This window comes from Urocampus carinirostris, chromosome 9 (assembly GCF_059441175.1).
Source record: "Urocampus carinirostris isolate Australia breed hairy pipefish chromosome 9, RoL_Ucar_1.0, whole genome shotgun sequence".
In the NCBI taxonomy this organism is placed as follows: Eukaryota; Metazoa; Chordata; class Actinopteri; order Syngnathiformes; family Syngnathidae; genus Urocampus; species Urocampus carinirostris.
Genome location: NC_142357.1, coordinates 25,291,733 through 25,314,526, shown reverse-complemented (window position 1 = coordinate 25,314,526; position 22,794 = coordinate 25,291,733). Strand labels below are relative to the sequence as shown.

At 38.7% G+C, this 22,794-nt stretch overlaps 1 protein-coding gene across 3 annotated transcripts in view; it reads left to right on the top strand.

The window, feature by feature from the left end:
* Positions 1-19,669, top strand: part of ccnjl (cyclin J-like) — a 47,810-nt gene extending 28,141 nt beyond the window's left edge. For all 3 annotated transcript variants that reach the window (XM_088343335.1, XM_088343336.1, XM_088343337.1), the window contains 4 exons: positions 5,764-6,063; positions 6,142-6,301; positions 9,298-9,990; positions 16,550-19,669. In XM_088343335.1, coding sequence (XP_088199461.1) covers positions 5,764-6,063; positions 6,142-6,301; positions 9,298-9,799 — 962 coding nt within the window. In that variant the 3' untranslated portion in view covers positions 9,800-9,990; positions 16,550-19,669. The remainder of the gene's footprint in view (positions 1-5,763; positions 6,064-6,141; positions 6,302-9,297; positions 9,991-16,549) is intronic.
* Positions 19,670-22,794: the final 3,125 nt, after the last annotated feature.

The following is a 22,794-nucleotide window of genomic DNA, read 5'->3' as shown; positions in this document are numbered from 1 at the left end:
GTTATGTTAACATGTTGAATTTAAAAAAAAAACTCAAGTTACCCATATTTAATTTAAGTAGTTGTGGTCATCCATGCAATTTCTCCTTTGAGCAGATTTTAGTCTATTGTTGCAAGAAGGAATCTTGTTTTTTATACCTAACCCTTTGAAAACAGGATTATTGGCAATAGCAGGTTGGATTAGTTTACAGTAAACATGTTTACAGTAAAAAACCTCATATTACCCAAATTCAATTTTATTGCAAGAACACTGAACATGCATGAACGATGCCCGAACTTTGCAAGAACTTTTCAGCGCCCTGGGTTTCCGGTGTCGTAATCACATGATTTTGGTGACCATGGCTTTCGCGGATGTGCACGAAATGTCATCCCTTCTGCTCCGACAATGACAAAGACACTTCGTCACCTTTTTTTAAAACAAAGTTTTTTTTAAAGGGTTAACTTTCTGTATCTATATGTTCGCTTTTTTTACCACACTGCTTCGCTGCGCCTACTCGCTATACGGGCTGCCTACACTCTCCAATCAGCTGGATATATAGGAAGCAACTCAAGGAAGTGGGGGCTTTGTCAATGTGTGGACAATGATCTGATCACAGCCACTCCTGCCCAGTGTTGGGTACATTACTGTAAAAACAAATTAGTTACTTCTTCCAAAAAGTAACTGAGTTAATAACTGAATTACTCTACAGTAAAAGTAACTACCAGGGAAAGTAACTATTTCCGTAACTTCAAAAATAAGTTGAATGTCACAAAATTTGAAATTTTCTGAGCAGTATTAGTCAGTTGAATAAGTTATCGAATCTCTTAATATTTATTGCACCTCACCAGCAACACACTTATCCTACACTTGAAGTGCAGCAAATGTAAACAGTAAACAATATGATAACATAACAATCAGCAGTAAACAACATAAAGTGAGTTTAATAAATGTAAAAAAGAAAAAGAAAATACAATTAAAAGATAAATACAAATAAAAGGTAAAAGGAGATAAAAGAGGAAAATAAGAATACGCTTCACACACACGACATTTTTATATAAGAATATTAATTATTTATGTTAAATTATGATTCTACAATAAAAGATGAAATATAAAACAATTTTAACCTTTTTTATGCGCAACAAATTTAAAATCAACAACACCGAATCCCCCTAAAAATGCTTATACTCAATCATAAGAGGAAACAAGGCATCTGGGAGGGAACCAGTTGATTGGTGGGGAGCCGGCTCTCCACGTTCTCTACCGAGAGCTTTCACGTATAGATGTTTTATGTGCAAATGACACGAATCAGATGCTGCGGCACTGGTGCTGTCAAATATGGGGCTCACATTTTTTTTCGACTCATTCGTCTTTTGGTGCATTAGCAAATACTATATTTGTAATTGCTCTCTAATTAAATGGTATTTTCTTTTTTGAACGGTGAAATGATCCGAAAAGTGACGTAAACAACTTGGAGGAAAGGCGATAACCCTGTTGCTGAAAATTGTATCAAGTTTGCGGGCGCACGCCGCCGTTGAGGCTCTGCAGCCAAAGTAACGCACCGCTTTTGACCGTCAGTAACGGTAACTGCGGGGGAAAATAGTTAGTTGGATTACCCCGTTACTGAAGGAATAATGCGGTTACGTAACAGTGTTATTCCCAACATTGCTTTTTCTGTCTAATAGTGATTTTCAGACTGAAATTATTCCCAGAGGCTTGATAATTACGAGTGGCAAAAGTTTTATAGTTTAAAAAAAAACCCACTAGGAACCATTACAAAAATGCACACTGTCCCTTTAAACTACATATTTTGAAAGGTACAAATACATAAAAGCTGAGTGCGTTTTGTCCTTCGACTTTTCAAATTTGCCCAATACCTTTTTTCCCTTTTAAGCTCATGCATATTTTTTAATTGGCAGCCAATTTATCTCAGGAGCCGGAAAGTCAAAGAACACAAAAAGACTGACTTGCCGTGTCCCCTAAGATCAAAGAGAAGGTGGTTCCGGAGATTTGTGGTGGGGTATCAATGTCCTTTTTTATGGCACTATCTGTGTAGACAGCAGTCTGGCAGTAGACAGACAGCTCCTTGCTTAAAAAAGGGGGATATGAGGGTGACAGAATGCGCATGGTGCAAAGAGCGCTGCAGAGTGTAAACGGCCTCGTCTCGCTGCGCTTCCTGTTTGGGCGGCCATTACTAGCTAGCCGCTAATTACCCCAACAACCACTTGGGCTGCAGTTTTGCTCATGCTTGCACACGTACACTTAACAGTAGGTCAGTGCCAAAATTCACACTTGCTGGGAGGGAGCAGACTCCCTTGCTTGATGGTAAACGAGACCTGTTTTGTATACAGTATTTGAAATTAGAACTAGTAGGGGCTGAAACTAATGACTATTTTAATAATGGACTACTCACCAACTATTGAAACGATTCTTTGAATCGGATAGTTATTCATTTTTCCTTTAAGGTACATTGTGTTATATTTACCGTTAGATGGTACTGGATTGTCTAATGCAAATGAAAACCAGTGCAAAATGAGCACAGCGTAGTCGCAAGATGCCAGACAAACATGTCAGTGAATACTAGATATGGATGCCGCTATGTAAAAGAAATACACATTTCTCGACCTATGAATTTTTTTGAAATTAACGTTGGAACGATGGTTGATGTATTTTTGCCCATTATTCTAATCAATGTTTATTTTATTAAATGAAAGTTTTTTTGTAGCACTAGGAGGCACTAAATATAACACACTGTCCATTTAACCCCTTAACTTTCCTGTAATATGTGCCCTATATCCCAATCCAAGACATAGCCGAAGTAAATTGAGTGCTGTAGTGAGAAACTGGAGTTTTGTCCCAAATTGAAATTATCACTTCAATTGCTACTAACATTGAGTAATCAAAGTTAGAACACACGGAAATAGGTTTTTGATTCTCGCCTGGATTTTTTTTTTGCAATTAAACGCCAGCAGATGAGTGTAGCATGGGCTTCTTATTTGGAATTCAGGCAAGACAATAGTTTTAAGCCTTACCTGGTACCTTGTCAAATTTGATTATGAACTGAAAAACTAAACATTGTATTTCACACATTTTCTTAAGTCGGTTGAGGCATTTCCAAAAGTGGCCATTTTGAGACGACCAATTTACAGCACCAAAACCTCTGCAAATTTGTATTTTACTTTTGCCATTTTGTCAGAGTTGTAAATGTTTGACTTCTCTTTCAATTAGTCAAATCAATGATTGTGCAGATTATGTGAAATAATAGTGTGTAAAATGAATCTAAAATGGCTTTGTGCAAGTTAAATCTAGCCTCTGATTCGAATATATATATATCGAAAAATTGTGTAAATTTATGTGGCAAATTTCATTGGCTGACCAATGTGTCCATCATCATTCGAATCGATTACTACTGGCTGAAGATATTTGGACCTACTGGAGGCGATCTTCTTTCTATCAAAACAACCCGTATAGGCTAATGCGGGCTGTGGACATCAAAAGAAGCCTTCTATTGGCCGAGAAAGGTGTCAATCTAAAGGTCAAAGGATAACCACCATATTACTGTCTACTACTGCTATGGTATGAAAGGTCTGCTTTGCAAGTAGTGTTTTTATTCACCCTATCCAGGCTAAAATACCCCCAAACTTCAGAAGTTTTGTTACACCTACCTAATCTTGGCGGCGCCCTTTCTGCATGTTTGTTACTCCTCGAAACATAGACACTTTTGCGCATGAGCGACGTTCAGCAGTGATTATATTCTTTTAGCAACAATTGTCGACTATGGACTTTATTGTCAACTATTTATATTATCGATTTTTGTTCACACTGACGACAAATCGTTGCAGCCTTAGAACCGGTGTCTTATAATGAAGCCTGGCTGTTTGACCTTACTATTGAAGGGTGAATCGTCCCTGCCTCATTGGTAACGCAGACCCAGAGGCTTTCGACAGTTGCTATGGAAATAAGAAGAGGGGGTGAGGGGTGTCTATAGTTGGAACGGGTGCGCTCAGTGATCCACTGCTGTAATTTCCACGATAATGTGGAGTGGCCGAGGATGTTGTTCATTGACAGCGTCAGGCTTGTGTTATCCTTAGCGGGAATTATCGCTTCCTCGATTGCTGGCTGCTGGCTTAAAGGCTTTGCTTTGAAGCCAGATGTTCAGTGCTTGGTAACCGATCGTCTCATGCCAAGAGGACGCTTGGTTTGTGATAGCTGGCTGATCATGCTAAAGCATGTTGGAACTTTGTCGATTGTCATATGGCCTGCAACTAACGACTATTTTAATAGTCGACTAGTCAACGACTATTAAAACGATTAGTTGACTAATCGGATGATAATTGATAAAACAAAACAAATACTAGGTATATAATGTCAAGTATAGTCAGTGTTCAACTGCACAGTCTGTACCAGAGGTACTTAACGATTCCCAAAAGCTTGAAATCAAACGGTTTTAACTACTGGCGGTTGTTCTTCAGGCGAGATCATGCATTTCCAAAGTCCGTCCCAGGGGCCAGTTAATGCTTGTGATCGAATTTTTACTGGCTCGCTGCCTCTTTTATGAAATAATAATATGTGGCCCGCCAGTAATGTTGACCACAGAATAAAATTTGTACAGATGATGGCAGTAGCTCTACTGCCACCCCATTTCCGACATAACTACTGTAAATAACAAAAATGAATGTTGACTTTGGGGGCCTCCGCTTCCAGGACAAGTGGAAAATGGAGTGTTTCTTTCACCGAAATCCCAAAAAATGGCATCTGTCTGATTTGCCAAGAGACTGTCTCTGTTTTCAAATAATGTGATATCAAAAGGTACTGCCAGACAAACCAAAAAGCTAACTGGAAAGGAACTCTGTGAAAAGGTGAAGCAACTGGAAGCTGTTTTAACGATGGGTGAATTTATTACACTGTTCAATGAATAAATAAATGGTCTTCCCTCACACATTTTTAGCTTACCAAATCTGTCCCGCTTTTCTGAAAGGTTTGAACTAGATATATTTAATTTCATAACGCTCAAGCTCTCTTTTAATGCAACATATATGCATTGACTTGTACAATGCATGTTATCTAAATCCTTTTTGCTTGAATGTTTCTTGAATCTTACTAAGGCAAGTTAAACTCCATTTAAAGTTTAAAAATGATGCCCCTTCCTCGTCCTGCCTTTTGGTTCAACCTTCAGAATTATGCATCTAATTTTACGACACGTGTATTGTTATAGAGCAGTGGTCCCCATCCTATTCTGTACCACGGACCGGTTTAATGTTTTCATGGCCCGGCCCAATACAATATAAATAGTAACAACAATAAGCGCAAATTTACTATGTAATCATGTGCATTATTTTGGGTCTCCTAAGATTCATCAACATCATATGACATGGGCAAATGTGCAAAGTGAATAATATTTCCTTTTTTTTTTAAAATAAGTATATTCTGTTTTTAATATTGACACCTACAAAGCAGATTGCATAGGATGCTAGTTTATTATTTTGACTATTATTTCTCACCATTGTTGTTTACATCAGTGTCACGGTCAGCCAATCAAAGTGCTGTTTATTAATTCACACACCCTTAAAGGAATATCTGCTTTTGCAACCAAGGAGATTTAATAAAAAGAAAGGAATCAGGGGAGGGCTTTTGAAAGAGGTCTACAAAACAATAAATTTATCAGCTTACCCGTTCAGTTCTTATCACTGTGCCATATAGTCATCTAATGCTAATAATAAATGACCACTACTAAATCCCATGCAAAATGTTCTCTGTAATTGTGATATAATTATTTTTTTGTTTTAGGTAAATTTGAAGAGAAAGAGGACCGAGTTCCCAAACTGGAACAACTGAACTCACTGGGTTTCATGTGTAATTTAAACATGGTCCTCAACAAAAAGGATCTCATCAGAATGGAGCTGCTTCTGCTGGAGACATTTGGCTGGAATCTGTGCATGCCCACACCGGCGCACTTCATCGACTACTACCTCAACGCCTCGGTACAAGAGGGAGATCTGTACAACGGTTGGCCCCTCTCGTCCCTCTCCAAAACCAAGGCTTTCATGGACAAATACACACACTACTTCCTGGAAGTCTCACTGCAAGGTGGGTGGGACGGTCGGTAACGGGCTGTTCTCGACCGAGAACTGACAAAACTTCCCCTTTGCGTTTTTTTTTTTTTAGATCACACATTCCTCAGTTTCCGACCATCCCAAGTCGCTGCTGCATGCGTGGCAGCGTCACGCATTTGCCTGCAGATTTCTCCGAGCTGGACGACTGCACTGCATCTACTGACCGGCTACACATGGGACCACCTGACCCAGTGCATTGAACTCATGCTGCTGTAAGAGTCACAATGCAAACACACTGACTGGTTGCAATTGTTTTATTTGGGGACTCACTTGTAACCAATTTTGGCCGTGTCACGGAAAAACGGTTCTTAGTTACAGTTACTAGTAATTTCACTTAAAAAGTAATTCTATTACCCCCTGATTTATTGATGCAAAAGTAGCTCATTACCCTGAAAGTAAGTCCAGTTACAAATGACGATATACAATGACCATATGCTCTCATTAAAGCCCCTTAAAACAGCTTCAAAATGTCCACATGATAAAAAAAATCGAAGAATACGTGTACACCAACTTGTGGAAGCAGTGAGGCCTTCATATTGTTTGGCTTGTGCAGTCTTGGCCTCGACACTCTATATCCATTTTGTCCTTGGACTTAAAACCACTCGAAGATCTCTTACATTTTATTCTATTTCTGGGTACGTTTTCTTTTTTCTTCAGGCATGGTTTGCCTCCTTAACTTTATTGTTGCTAGACTTACTGTTTTAATGATGAAATTAATTTGGATATTGTTACTAAAAATAAACTTTAGGTGTCTTTTGGGTTAAGAGAGACGGTTGCATTCAATGTTTTTCTATTGTGGTCAGTGATTTTTTTCGATTGACTTAATCATTATGCAAATACTGGAATATATTAGTGTAAAACCTTGTTTATAATGTGCAACAATACCGTGAGTTATTTTTAGGTTAAAAAGACAAAACGTGTTGTACACAAATGAATACGGTATAAAAGGTATTCCAAAAGTCTTGGGTCGATTTTGCCATTGTTTATTCCTGAAACTATTAAGGATACAAAAATACATATGATAAATTCAGGAAGCGGGTAATCTCAATTTTTACATGGAATATTCAAAGATATTCATTGTGAACACCATTGGTCACATTACCCACATCAACGCGTCTCAGCATTGCATTGTCAATGGCTGCAACAGCTTCTGTTATTTGTGCCTCCAATTCAACAACAGCTCTTGAAATAGGTGGCGCATGGACCAATGCTTTCACAATTCCCACAAAAATAAGTCACATAGTGTGAGATCTGAGTGGCCACGACATGAGATATGATCATTCTGTCTTGACTTTTCAATCCATCTGTCTGGCAGTGTTATGTTCAGAAACTGTCTACCCTGAGGCTCCAGTGTGGTGGCACCTCATCCTGTTGGAAAATGGAGCCACCAGACACTGTCTCACTCAATTTATCCATGACTCAGTTTTCCAGCATCTCAAGGTACCTGTGACCATTGACTGTTTCTCTTTCAAAGAATGGTCCTTAGGCATCTTTCATCAACATAAAACAAACCAGTAAAGCACAGATAACAGAAGCTGTTGCGCAAGCATTGACAATGCATTTCTGGGACGCGTTCGGCCAATTTTTGATGTGTGTCATGCAATGTTCCCTCTAATTTTCCACGGGTCTGAGCGTTCACACAAAGTCGGTAAGCAACGCTTGAAACAACAGTGAGCCACCATAATTCCAAATGTGGCAAGATAATTAATTATCAAACATGTCCAAAACTTGACATCAAGTTACATTTTGCTGAGTTTTCGGCAATGCAAAATTATTTTTCTCTTTTGAATGAATTGACTCATGTACTATTGCAAAGGTTGTACGGCCTACATATGTCGTTTGTTCTTACAATTCTTTCACAAGATATCCACTTATTTTTATTTCCAGATATATTTTGTCGCATAATATTAACATGTTTGGGGGCTTATTTATTCGGTTGTAAGATAAGACTTAATCACATTTTTTTAGTGGAAGTACAATGTTGGCAACACGATTCACTTGATATAATTGGAAATTATTTGAATGCAACACAAACTTTTTATTCTTTTTTCTGTGTTTTTTTCTACTTTTTTTTTTAGTTCCTTCAAAAAATCTCATTGTGTTTATTTTTTCCGAGCTGTTAATTTTTTTCTTTTTGTTCTACCATTTCTTTTTTCTGGCTTTTTTCTACATTTTCCCTTCTTTTTTTCTCTTCCTTTTGTTTCTTTTTTTCCTCAGCTTTTCACTACTTTTTCATTTTGGTATTTTTTCTTTTTTGTTCTATTCCCCCCTTCCTTTAGGTCATTTTCTGCATAATTGTACTTAATATTTGGTCATGTTGGGATTAAAGAAGCAAAAACAACCTGAAGAGCCGTTTAGGACCCTTTTTAGTGAGCCGAGCCGAGGAGCCGGTTCTCGAAATACTCTACTTAACTTCACTCAACTTGGTTCGACTTCAAAATACCGCATTTAGGACACAACGTCAGGGGAACCCGTGTATTTTTACCTTCATGCACTGTAACTTTGACTTAAGTCGCTTCTTAATAAGTCATTTTGAGTCCTCACTTTTGTGCGCTGGCTAGATTTTCTTGTGCGCCGAGAATGTGCAAGCAGTGCGCACGCGCGCAGCTTAGAGGGAACACTGGTGTCATGTGACAAATAGTGCTCATATTGACCATTCCAGGTGTAAAAAATGAGATTAGATAGATAGATAGATAGATAGATACTTTGTTCATCCCCGAAGGGAAATTCACATTTCCAGCAGCATCCCTGAGCTGAGAACAATCGAGAACAATCGAAAATAACACGGGAGCTGCTGGAGTGGCTGCCATTCGTGACGGCGCCGGAAGAAAAGATTCAATTTGAATCATGTACAAACAAACAAACAATTGAATCATGTACAAACAAACAAACAAAATATTCATGTTTCAATAAGTGGAGTGTTAATAAAATGGGGGGAAAATAATTTCTGATACTGATATAACCAGGTAAAACCAAACATTCTGAATTTGCAAGATGTGTTTTTATATCCCTAATAGTTTCGAAGATATTCAATGTCAACATTTGCCCAAGATTTTTGAAACACCCTTATTGTTTTTTACCATTTCTTTACGCAATATGAACAATTTTTGTAATTAGTTTTACAATAAAATAATGGAGATTATTCAAATGGCTACAGGCTGCCAATGGTCCATCCTGTCTTCACAAATGTGTATTTTTCTTCCGCCAGCGCTCACGACAACGACGTCAAAGAGGCCAACAAAACGAAATGCGCCACCCCTCATCGGGCTTCCTCTCTGCAATCTCAGGGCCAAACCTCTCACCTCTCCACGGCATCCGTCGTGCAACGGCAACCGCCTTCGTCGTCGTCCGCACCCACCACGCCGCAGCTGCTCTTTCAACCGGACCGCTTTGCAGCACTCTCTCAAAACTCGCCGACGCTTTCTCAGCTGCAAACGCTTGCCGAGGCACAGGCCCTCGGTCCCGTAGTCGGCGTGTCACAAGACTTTTTTCCCAGCCATCGGATGGGGCTCCTCAACGGGGCCGGTAGCGGTTTTCCTTCCTATTCCAGCCTCCAAGCGGCGGGGGCCCGGGCTCTGCCGCTGCAGGGCCCCATCTCTGTTCAGGTGGCCCTCGCCGGAGAGGCGCACCACTGCTTGAGTGTGGCCTACGCCGGCAGCTACCTGGGGGCCCACCACGCCCCTTTTGCAACCGGTTGTTTCGACAGGTGACGCCAGGAGACGGAGAGGGAGAGCGCGGCGACCGCCGCCGCTACGCTAGCTGACTTGTCCTCCCTCTCCGTCGGCACGGCCACGCCTTCGCCACGACCCGCCCTGCTTCCCCTCTCGCAGAGACATCTCAAACGCAAGCAGAGACCCAAAGACAAAAGAGAGCCAGTGGAAGTTATCACTCTGACGTAGAGGTAAGATCGGGGCCTAAAAATTCTGACCCAGGCCTGCGGTACGTCACATTACAAATTTAATCGGTTCTAGCAGTAACGCTGTATAATGAAACCATTGTGAATCGAAACACGTTTTTCCATTGAAATGAATTGAAATGGGATTAATCTCTTCTAAGGCCATCAAATGCAACCAAAACCCGTTAAATCAACTGCAACTGCCCTTTAGGTACACTAATGTTCAGTCAACGTTCATAAATAAATCCACAAATTGGAACTAATACAAAGAAATAAGGCAAAAGAAATACTAAAGTTAGTATATAGTACAAAGCTTAATTAGCCAAAAACAGTTCACAAAACAAAATAAAAGGTAAAAAGTCAATTAAATGTCATCCGTTTGGCTAGCCTCACGATGTGGTTTGTTGGTCCACCTCTTAAATTTTGTTTCTGGCAGAAAAAGACGTCCCCGGCTGGTCCTTTTATAATTCCCTATAGTTAACGCAGGCCTTCTCGCTTATGATGGCTTGCATGATTGTGTTCCCAGCTATTTTTCCCCTATTCAAATCATAAGATGCTCTTCCATATTTTCTTTTTTTCCTGTTCTTCAGCTCGATAGAACAGTGATACCTATCGCCACTGTACAGTGGAGATTGTGGACATCCTTCGCCCATATTCCCTTGCCAATTCTGCAACTTCACCTACAGTTTCATATTTTGCGATAATATTTTGCTTCTTTTCAGTTGTAAGTTGAGCCCTGGCTCTTTTTCTCTCCTCTTTTCGCAAGACCCATGGATGGAAAGTAAATACTATACTGCAACTAGCTATAAACAATGCGGAATGGTAAAAGAGAACTGATCTGTGGTGGCAGCAATCAATGAATTAACTGACTAAACCATTTGGCATCTTAATGCATGGGCGTTGCAAGGGTCTCATCTAGCTAATAAACCACGCAGGATGTTGGTAGTGCGTACCTGTACGAACCTTTAGCGGTGGTGTCAATGGTTTCAGATACTGAAAAACTGATTGTTTAACAACAAAGATTTGAATCTGACGCGAACTCCGGATACCGAATCCGGTCGCCGTCTTTGCCGTCCTTGTTCCGTTTTTATCTTCTTTCCAGCAAACTGGAAATCTAATCTCAGGTTGCTCTTGGTTTGTTTATTCCCTGCCTGCTTTGTGTGCCGCTTTTTGTTGTTGGTTACCGGTTAGCCTGGCTGCTCATTGCGTGTCTTTTGGTAAGATAGCCTTGCGTTTGCGCAGGGTTTACTGTGTCCCTTAGTTTATTCCTGGATGGCTTTGCGTCTATCGCCATAGCTGTAGCCGCCTTTAATTGTTAGTTCTTGGCTAGCCTGACCGTTCACTGCATGTTTTTTGGGTTGGCCAGCTTCATTTTCTTCTGCCGAGACTTAAGCCACCTTTTGTTGGTCAGCCTCTGTTAGCCCCGCATTGGCGGCTCTCTGTTGTTCTTTTTTTGCTACTTAACCCCTTTTTGGCTGCTCGCCCTATGTTGTACTCAGTGTCTGGAGGATTACCGTATTTTCCGCACTATAAGGCGCACCTAAAAGCCTTTGTTTTTGTCAAAAGTTGACCATGCGCCTTATAATACAGTGCGCCTTATATATGGATCAATATTAAGTCGCAAAGTCTTGCAACTAAAGCAAGCAGCCGCCGACTAGATTTTCCCCCGAAGGCGAAGTCGTCCGGGGTGTATGCTGGGATTTATATACCGGCGTTTCATTTCCTAACCAATGTGTCAATCATCATTTGAATCAGCCACTATTGGCTAAAGTTATTCGGAGGTAAAGGGGGCGGATCCTTTTTAATCATTTACAGGCTCACATAGGCTAAAGGGGCAAAACAAAGCCTGCAATTGGCCGAAAAAGATGAATGTAAATTACACGTTGGTTGGGTTGCACTACGACATAGAGAAAGCATTTTTTAATATTCTGTATTTGTAAATATTTGGCCCTTCTGGATTTACTACACTCATGGTTGTAAGAAGACCATGGTTACGTATCATTAATGAACGTGAAGGCTGCAAGAAAACTTAGGTGAGCTATGCGGATTTATATTTCCCCGGTATCTTGTTTTAGAACGATCTTGATGTTTCTGTGATGAGTCTATTTTTAAACAAAATTCAATTCAAAGTGTTTATTGTCAGATGCACAGTAAAGAACCCCGTTTCCCTGCACAATTAAAATTCTTACGTTGCTGTCCACACAGTTGCCAGCAAAAAATAAAATGGAAACTAAGAAATGTTTGTTTGGTGACATCGTACAGACGTCGCATCCGCTCGTGTCTACGACACGTATTTGCTTCTTTGCAAGCTTTCGGAATGTTAAGGGGGTAATAAGTTTGACTGAACTATCTGACTGTTTTGTCGACGTTCCCATTGTAGCGCCTTATAATCCGGTGCGCCTTATGTATGGAAAATATAGAACCAAAAATGAGTTTTTTGGGGGTGCGCCCTATAACCCGGTGCGCCTTATAGTGCGGAAAAAACGGTACTTTAAATATGTAATCCGATCTAGTTACTACTTACCCGGCAAAAAATCTAATAAGTAATGTAATCACATTGAAGTAATGGATTACTCCAATACCAAATATGCTAATAAAAGACGAAAACAATATAAATACAATGACTTAATTTTATTTAACATAAATGAACACTGTAACCCTGTACAAGAATTGGAGGAAACCAAGGTTAGGTAGTTGCTTGTAGTCCTACTTAAAAGTGCTCAAATTTTTACATCCATCCATTATCTGCACCACTTATCCTCAGTAGTGTCGCGGGGGTGCTGGAGCCCATCCCAGCTGTCTTCGGGCAGTGGACAGGGGACACCCTGAACCGGTTGCCAGCCAGTTGCAGGGCACACAGAGACAGACAACTCACCTGCTCATTCACACCGAGGGACAATTTGGACCGGCTAATTCACCTGACATGCATGTTTTTGGAATGTGGGAGGAAAGCGAAGTGCCCGGAGAAAACCCACGCAAGCCCGGGGAGAACATGCTAACGGCATACAGGAGGTTCGATCTCATGACCTCAGAACTGTGCTGCACACGCGCTAACTACTGCGCCGCCGTGCTGCCCCAAATTCTAACAACGTAGGATACTTTTTTTTAAGCAAATACAATATGGTGTCTTTCACATGGTAGACAAGATATGCTGTTTTATTTTACACTAGGAGGACTTGAAAAAGCCAATGTGTTTTTAAATACACCAATTGTTCAGTTTCTAAATTTCCCAAAAACTTTTTTACCTGTTTGAATAGGGGATGCCAAACCTCTTGAAATTATTTAGATTTACTAGGCTAAGTTAATCATTCTCAAATCACAACAATACAGTGGTCACAGGATGTATTTTGAGCAACAATTAACTGCAAAATAGTCAAGTCATGTCTATTTGCATAGCCCTTAATCACAATAAGTCTCAAAGGGCTGCACAGATCACAGACTATTCCAAACTACACCATCTCCTGATCTAAAATCTTCATGAGGGCCAGGCAAAACTCCTCAACATGAGGAGATTGAAGGAAACTTGAAAACGGACCGCACATGAGGTTATCCCCCTTCCAGGATGACCAAGCTGCAATGGATGTTGCAATACACATACACAACTTGAAACATAGTTCGTTTATGAACTATAGAACAGAAGTGTGTTTTAAGCTTTGATTTAAACAGTTCCTCTAAGGTTGCAGATCAAATCTGAGGGGGGAGGATGGAGAACGCTCTTGAACTGCGGATTTCTTCTTAGCTCATGGGGCACTAGCAGACCAGCATTTTTCGAGCGAAGGCTCTGAGCAGGAACATCTGGGGAAAAATATATCTGAAAGATATAAGGGGGCAAGTCCATACACAATGTTGTATAATACCAACGGAACCTTAAAATCACATCCTAATATGACATGGAGCCAAAGGAAGATGCACATTATATTTACTAAATGTCCCTGAACGCATCACTAGCAAGTAACTTTGCTGCCCATGCACGTTAGTAGCTTGCGCCAAATCAACTAGAGTGCTACGTTGAAGGAGAAATAAAAAACTGACAAAAAGAAAAGTGATTTTACCTGCAACACAGGTAAAATTGTGGTGGTGAGGTGCAATCTGTGCATTACAGACAGGACCGACCAAAGCCTTCATGGGGCCCTAAGCAAAATTAGATTTGGGGCCCCCTCTTACTTGTTAATTTGAATACCTTCTGGAATTCATTCCATGCTATACTCCAGGGGTGGGCAACTATTTGGAGTTGGGGGCCGCCATGTGGCATGTTATACTTCTTTTTAAATAGATTAGTTTCATCAAATTGGTTTTAAAAAGACAACAATTACAGCAAAATAGTATATTAGTTCCCTGTTTTAAGCACTTACTGAAGTTGTCGTTTGTTTTGAAGTATTACTGTAGGTTTTTTTCTTTTTTAGTTTTTTTTTCTAGTATTTCTGAAGTCGCCTTTTTATTGAAGTTCTGTAGTTTTTTGTAGTGTTACTATAGTTTTATTTTTGTACTGTTTCTGTAGTATTTCCGTAGGCGTATTTTTTTGTATTTCTGTAGATTTTTTTTTTAGTAATTTTGTCCCATTTCTGTTGTATTTTGTAGTATTTCCGTATAAGAATGTTTGTTGTATATCTTTTGTATTTCTGTAGTATTTTTTGTAGTACAGTGTTACTGTAGTTTTATTTTTGTAGTTTTTTTTTTTTACATTTCCATAGAATATTTGTATTATCGCTATAGGTGTAATTGCAGTATTTTTGTTGTAAACCTCTTGTAGTAGTATTTTTGTAATAATATTTCTCTAGTAGTTTTTTCCATTATATATATTTTTAGTATTTCAATAGAAGTATTATTGATGTACAGTAATCCCTCGGTTATTGCGGTTAATGGGGACCAAAACTACCCCCGAAAAGTGAAAATCCGCGAAGTAGCGACGCCCCTTCAAAAATGCTTAAAAAAAAAAACTTTAAAAAAATAAAATTATTTTATTTAATTATTATTTTTTAGACCTGGTTAATGGGGCCCAAAACCACCCGCGAAAAGTGAAAATCTGCGAAGTAGTGACGCCCCTTCAAAAATGCTTAAAAAAAAAATATATATTTTTTTTATTATTTCATTCTATTTTTTTTTTTTTTTTTCAGACCCGCGAAGCTCTGAACGCGCGAACGTGGAACCGCGAAGTAGCGAGGTCCCACTGTATTTCCAAAGCAGTATTTTAGTATTATTTTTGTAGAATGTTTGAAGTATTTCCATAGTAGTATTTTTCTCATTTCTTTCGTATTTTTGTAATATTACTGTATTTTTCTTTTTGTATTATTTTTGGAGTAAATCAGTAGTAGTATTTTGTAATATAGTATTATTGTAGTAGTATTTTTGTAGTAATTCTATCCTTTTTTTTTTAATTTTCAGAATTAAAGCAAAATAACATGAGGTCCCTGTTTTAAGCAATATATTTGATATTTAGTTTTGTAGTTAATGTGCAGTATTTTTGTTGTATTTCTGTAGAAGTATTTTTGAGTGGACACACAAAGTGACTATGTTGGCACCAAAAAAAGTTAACAAAACCTGGGGGGCCCCCTAGTGGTTGTGGGACCCGAAGCAGCCGTTTAGCTCGCTTATGTCTTGACTACAGATACAGCCAGCGAAAGTAGCTCCTGTTTGTGTGCTCACCTAATTTCTTTCTGTCTCTCCCATGTCAGTGTTTGAAGTTATGACACAATCGGCGCATTGTGTATACGAAATATAGTTTAAAAAAAAATAATTGTTTTCTTGCAACGTAATCCTTATTTTAACTAAATGTACCTGTGATTTGATTCCGTCTTTTTTTCTTTATCTTGATTACGTAACGCCGTAACATGTATTCCATCCATAACTACCCAACCTTGGTTGTACCATTCTGCATCCACCTCAGCCACAAAAACTACCAAAACATTGCTTAAAACACTGGTTCCTTCTTGGACTTATTAACATGTAAAATAATATGGCGACCGGCTTGCTGGGGTGCTCCGATGGCGTAAAGATGACAAAGAGATGCTGTCTTCAAAATGCGTAACCTCGGAAATTAATCGGAACATACAGATGAAATGTCTACAGATTCAATCCCAAAACCATATACCGTATTTTCTGGACTATAAGGCGCACCTAAAAAAACAACTTTGCCAAAAATTAGAAAGCACGCCTTATTATCTGATGCGCCTTGTAGACTGGAAATACAGTAAATAAAATCAGTAATACATAACAATACAAATAAATTCTTCATAAATTAACCACTTATGGACAAATCAAGTTAATTTTGCTGTAAAATTCGATTTCCAATTTTTGAACTATGTTTTTTTTTTTTAAGTTTTCAGATTTTTTTTTTTAATGTAGTTTTAATTTTATACACCTAATAGTCACAGATAGGCTTAAAAAATGAAATAAATAGCTCACAGATGAATATTTTAAAGGTGCGCCTTATAATCAAGTGCGCCTTATAGTCCAAAAATACGGTACTATTTCCTCACATTTTGCATTTTTAAGAATTTGTAATTACCTTCAAGGATAGTATTTCTTGTTCAAGAAACAAGTTATTTATTTTTATTTTATTTTGCAGTGGGCCAGCCAACATTGACTCAACATGCCAAGGCCGAAGGGGGGACCCTCCGGGAATTCCTGCATCGGCCCCCTAGGGTCGGAACAATTCCTTGTTTGCTGCACCGCAGGTGACGTCCACATCGTAAAAATGTTTAAAAAAAAAAAATCCTGCACTGGCCTGCTTTAGTTCCCACCCCCACCAGTCTTCAAAAATCTCCTGAAGCAGGTTTTCAAGACTCTGGACCGGAACAAGGGAATTGGACCTAGTACCGATGCGGTGTACATATCCAAATGCTGCTGCTGCCTTGTGTTGAACTGCTGGTTCTGTTTGTGTTAATAATGTTTACGTGAACCACTCGAGTATCAGGGACTTGAAGATTACTTGAATATTACATTGGAACATGCCATAGCTTTTTTTGGTATTTATAATCTTTTGGTTTTTATATTTTTGTACCGTCATGCAGGCTCAGGTTACAAGCTATAACGTGCGCTAGAATGCTTGAAATCCGGGTTAAGGCACTGACCAGTCGTGCGTTTCCAAAAATATTGAGGAGGGATTGTTATGAAATCATTTACTGCCAGCTAACACTGTGAAGACAAATTCTAGCATAGTTAAAGGGACAGTTTGTGTTATTTTGCGCTGCCTAGGGGGAAAAAACAACCATTCATTAAAAAAGACAGTATCGTTTTGAATACTCTAATAAGGAAAATACATCAACCATCTTATAAAACTGCATTTTGTTTAACTACTTGGAAGTTGAGAAATTTGCCTTAATTTTACATACATTAGGCTTTTCCTTCTGTGTTTTCTCCTTTTTAATTATCTTCTTTTTTACTTTTTCTTTTTCTCGACTTTTTCTTATTTTTCTCTTTTCTTCACAAACAGCTGGGCAAAAAAATGGTCACTTTGAATTTCAGTAAATTGTGTTCTCCCATGTGCTTTTTAGCACTCGTTTTTCAGTTACATGACACAATACAGTGACTTCTAGTGGTCAAATGTTACACACTTTCCCTTTAACTTATTTACTGCTTGCTCATAATGTGAAAAATAATCTTAAAACATAGTTATCATCTGATTTGGCGGATCATTATGCTCATTTTAAACATTTTAATTGATGTCATTTTCGCTATTCCCTCTTCTTGGGGGCGGGGTTGTTTTAATTTATTCCTTTAAAGTGACAGCGTGTATTTTTTGACCACCAGAGGCACTGTATCATGTCATGTAACAAAAAAAGAGTGCTTTAGAGCAAAAAGAAGAATACCTTCCTAGGCGGGATGTGTTGTAGGCGTCGGGTCGTGCAAAACAAAAGCTGTGGAGATGAGCAGATATTTCATAGTTTTTATTACAGAATATTCTGGGCAAATTAGCTACAAATGAATGGCTGCATTTTCACGAGGGCACAGTCAAATTGGCTAACAATTTCTATAGTGACACGGCGGTCCATGACAGTGTACTCTTTAACAACTAGAGGTTGCTGTATTGCTTCGCAAAGCAGGAAATAAGTGCTAAAAAGCACAAGGAAGAATACAAAGTACAGCGACTCAAAGTGACCAAACCACTAAATTTTACTTTTCATTTTTTTCCCCAGCCTTTTTTAAGTTTTGGGGTGTTTGTCGCAACAAGATGGCAGACACTCTTATCGGCTCCTTTTAGGTGAGGCTCGTGTTGTGTAATAATTTCTCAGTATTTTTCAAAATGCACGATTAAATTATGGTATATATATTTTAGCTTGTTTTCTGAATCAATATTGTTTTTTCTCTATGAATGAAGTTTTTTTAAACCACTGAGAGGCGCCAAATAATACATACTGTCCCTTTAAACTAATTTTTACTATCTAATACCTATTTTTGTTCTTATTAATTCCATTAAATATTTCTTATATTTTTTCTCTTATTTTAAGAATGACTTTTAGTAAAGTTGGTAAACGAGCAGCAAAGTAAATAGAATTATAAAATAAATATTGAAAAATTATCTGTCAGCTGAACATTTTTACTTTGAAAGATCATTATTTGACTCCCTGTTTCAATACAATTTTTTAGAAGTATTGTTAAAATGGCATCTTAAGCAGTGAACGATTGAAAATATGTTATTTGACATCTGAGTCATTCAGTCGTCTTAACGGCCAACTGAGTATTGTAATTCTGTCCTGCGTTCATAAAGCCCCCCATTTTCGACGTCCTGTTCGTTTAAACACATCCAGATTTTCAAATGTTTGTTTCCTTCCTGTCTCACGGTTTATTTTCAATTTTGCCGCTGTGGATGTCATTGACCTTTAAAGAAAACCCTTTTTTAAATAACGTTTTTTGTCGCTTTCATTAAAAAATTGATTCCAGATTAATATCATGTTTTCCAAATATAGATAAGTAGCAAAATACTCTTGTTTCTTCCACCATGTGTGGAAAAATCAGTCAAGTAACTGAAAGCTCAGCAGGCAAGTCAGCTGGGATTGGTTGTTGAGCTTCTTTTGATTATGTCATGACTGCGTAACAGATTAAAAAGGGGGATTTAGCTAACTCGTTTACCAAACAAACATATAGTTAGGTTTTTTTTCTTTTTTCCAATCAGACCCCCCCCCAGATAAAAAGTAGCAGTTTTATTATTTACTATTGTACTGTTTTACAGTCACTTCTGACCAGTGTTAGCCTTGTTACTGAAAACCAGTATTTAGTTCCAGTTACTAGTAACTTCATGTAATAGGTAATTCCGTATACCCCTAGATTACAGACACCCAAAAGTTGTGTGTTACTCTGAAAGGAACTATCTAGTTTCGAATTACCGTATATAGTCCCATTGAAGCCGACCGCCTAAAGTGCTTTCAAAAATCAGAAATAGCCGCATAAAAAATACAGGGAAACATGTACACCCACAGTTCAGTATAACAAAAGTAATACAAATATTTCTATTACAACTGTTTCAGAACAAGAGAGTCAAACCAGAATGGAGCAATGTAACAAAAAACAAATACTGTAAAACTTAACCATTCTACATGAATAACAAGCTGCGACCCAAATCATGAAAAAAAATCTCACTTCTCTAATGTATCCCATGAAAAGATTGTACAGTTTAACTACAGATAGTAGAATCTCATTTCAAACATCAAACATTCCGGTTGTATCCAGCAACTCTGTTTGACCCTCACCCCCCTCATCAACACCCCCCCCCCCCCCCCCCCCCCCGGAGGAAAACAAAACCTACTTACAACAAAGTCAGTTAGTTCTTTGTTCCTTTATCTCTTTGTTTCCTTATCCTCACTGTAAATGTGGAACTGGAGTCGTCCAATTTTGTTGTCACAGCATAGCCCATGTTGTAACAATGACAATAAAGGCATATTCTATTCTATTTATTTTTTTACCCCAAAACGAGATGACCAGCAAAATCAAAATGACTTGTACAGTACATACTTGCTAGAGGTAAAATCTTACGCCTGAGTCCGACCAGAGGCTGACATGAAATTGGAGTCGGGCCTTAAATGTTAATCATGTTCGGGTGCGGGATGGGCCGGGCTTCTCTCTTACGGCCTTTTTTTTTCTTAAATTATCTACTTGTCATTGTTTTTTGTTTCTTTTTCTGTGTGGAGGATCTGCGTGATGAATTCCGCCGCCCCCATCTGCACGCTCGGACCCTCCACAAAGAAAAATACTAAGAACAATGACAGGTGGATCATTTTTCTCAAAAGTCAATTAAGACTTAATAAAACATTTCCCACAAATAGAATATTACAATTTGTGTTTGCTTGGTCCCCCAAATTAAGTGAATTTTTCCGAATCTACCTGGTTCAGGCTTTAATGCTCTAGGGCCGCCTTGGGCTGGATTTGTTGTGACCTAATTTTACCCTTCAAAAGCCCTAAATCGTATATAAGCAACCCCCTAAAACTGCTGAAAAAAGCCACATAATAAAAGAAATTCAAAATATTAAAAAGGCTGTAAGGTGTAAACACAGAGAATTATTTAATTATGTCTTTAATAAAGATTCAAATACTGATAAAAAGCTAAAAATACAACATTTTCATACAATTTACTGTACTTTCTACTAGCGCTCTTACACCAATTTCGTATTTCGCAGTCATTTCCTTCTTCGACTCGATCGTTGTTGTCACGGTGTTCCACTTTTCCTTCCCCTTATCACTAACTTTCTTGGGACCCATTATTACGGGCGCCAAAAAAGGAAATAAAACCAATCAAATTAGATGTGGTCCCTCTCAAAAGGACCGATTGACTGGACAGGTAAACGAAATTGAGCAGGACATCACTGCCGACCACTGTTAAGAAGTGTAATTCACCCTCAGTTTTTTTATTCTGCCAGGGAAAACGCCCACGACCCAATTTTTGTTCCTGACACCAGTTGATGACACCGGTTTAAATGATGTTAAACATTTCTGTAGAGGGCGCTCCAAGAACAAAGCAACTGTGTTGCATATTGCAGCTGCCAGCTTTAAAGGCAAAGTGACTGGAAGGTTTTTAGATTAGCATGTGACCGCATGTTCTCATTGGTGCAGTTCTTTCTAGCACCAAACCACACAGACATCACCACAAGTTTGTATTATTTTTTATTGTAGATTATTTTTAATGTACCAACTAATAGTTTCCTCTGTCACACTGAACTGTAAAATTGTGTATTTTTGAAAATCACGTGACATTGAAAGAATAAATCGATTGAAAATATTTTTGACTGGATGTTCTGATGACTAAGGCTACACTTTCAACTGTGTTAAAAAATCTTAAAGGGACAGTGTTTGCGATTTGAGTACTAGATGTAGCTTTAATGTGTATTGCAGGGGTGCTCACACTTTCAGCACGCGAGCTACTTACAAGTCCGAACGATCTACCCACCTCAAAAACTGCAGATTAGAAGAGCAGTCTAGTCATTTTTAAAAAAGTGTCACGGTTAGTAGAATTGAGTGCTCACAATATTTTCTCACGCCTAAATAAATCAAATATGTTTAATCAACATCAAAAATGGAACACAATAGTTAATTAGTATTAAGTGTTAACTCCTTTATCTGATTTAAGTTGTTTGTTTTTTTGTTGCCATTGTTTGTTGCCTATGCTACTGTTCGGCCGTACCCTCCACCTTTGACTTTGAAGTGCATGAAATAAAAATATTGTTTATTTTATGTTGGAATTGTGTTCATAGTTTTCAGATTCAGATATACTTTATTGTCATTCTTGTACACGTGTATACAGAACGAAATGTCGATACATCTGACCCGCACAGTTTTCTTGAATGTACAGATTTTAATAAATGTTGTACTGAGTTAGAGTATTGGAGTACTAATAATATGCTAAATAATTTATAGCTATGTATAGTATTATACAGTAGTGCAAAGAGTGCAAGAGGAGCAGCTAACCAGATGTGCAAAATGGGCAGTCAGGTAAACAAGTCATTATACAATAACAATAAATGATTTGAGAACAAGTCAGGCAAAATTTAAATTTTATTATCAAAAATTAGGAGTACGCGTCACACCCAAATATAGTATTTCCTTCACTCTCTTCTCAACTAATTAAGCCCAGACCCGTTCTCTATCCATCCATCCATTATCTGCACAGCTTATCCTCAGTAGAGTCACGGGGTTGCTGGAGCCATCCCAGCTATCTTTGGGCAAAACCATGAATGTCAGGTCGAAGATAGCTGGGATGAGCCCTAGCACCCCCGGGGTCCTAATGAGGATAATGCAGATGATGGCTGGATGGGGGAAAATGAAATAAAATAGGTGTTGCAAAAATATTGGCCCCCTGTTCTCCCAACTTGGGCAACTAGCTTCAGAAGTTAGCTGATGATTTTTGAATGACATGTCAACCTAAATGACTGACAAGCACAAACAAGAGAGCATTTATGTGTCATTAAGTCTCGGTTCAAATGCACCTGATTTGTGATGGGCTCAGATGGCAGTGAAAATGGAACGTTGAGAACAGACAGCATTATGAAAACCATTATGAACTCCTTTTAAACCCCCGGCTGTCAAGAGATCCCTGTCAGATTGTTATGCGAACCGTTGCTCCCAGCTCGGCAAGCTCTCACGTTCAGACTCTGTTCCTGCCCTGTTTTCTCTGCCTGATCCTAGTTGCCAACCTGTTTCCGGACCTGACTCTGCCCCGTTCTGCCTTCCCGTTATCCGATCTGTTTTGCCCCGCTACCTGCCTAACACCCGTTGCCGACCTCGTTTCCGAACTTGACACACCTTCCTTATCTCATCGTCCCAGCTAACGAGTTGTATTTCCTACCTGTCTTCGACCATCCTCGCTGAACACGGAAGTGCCAC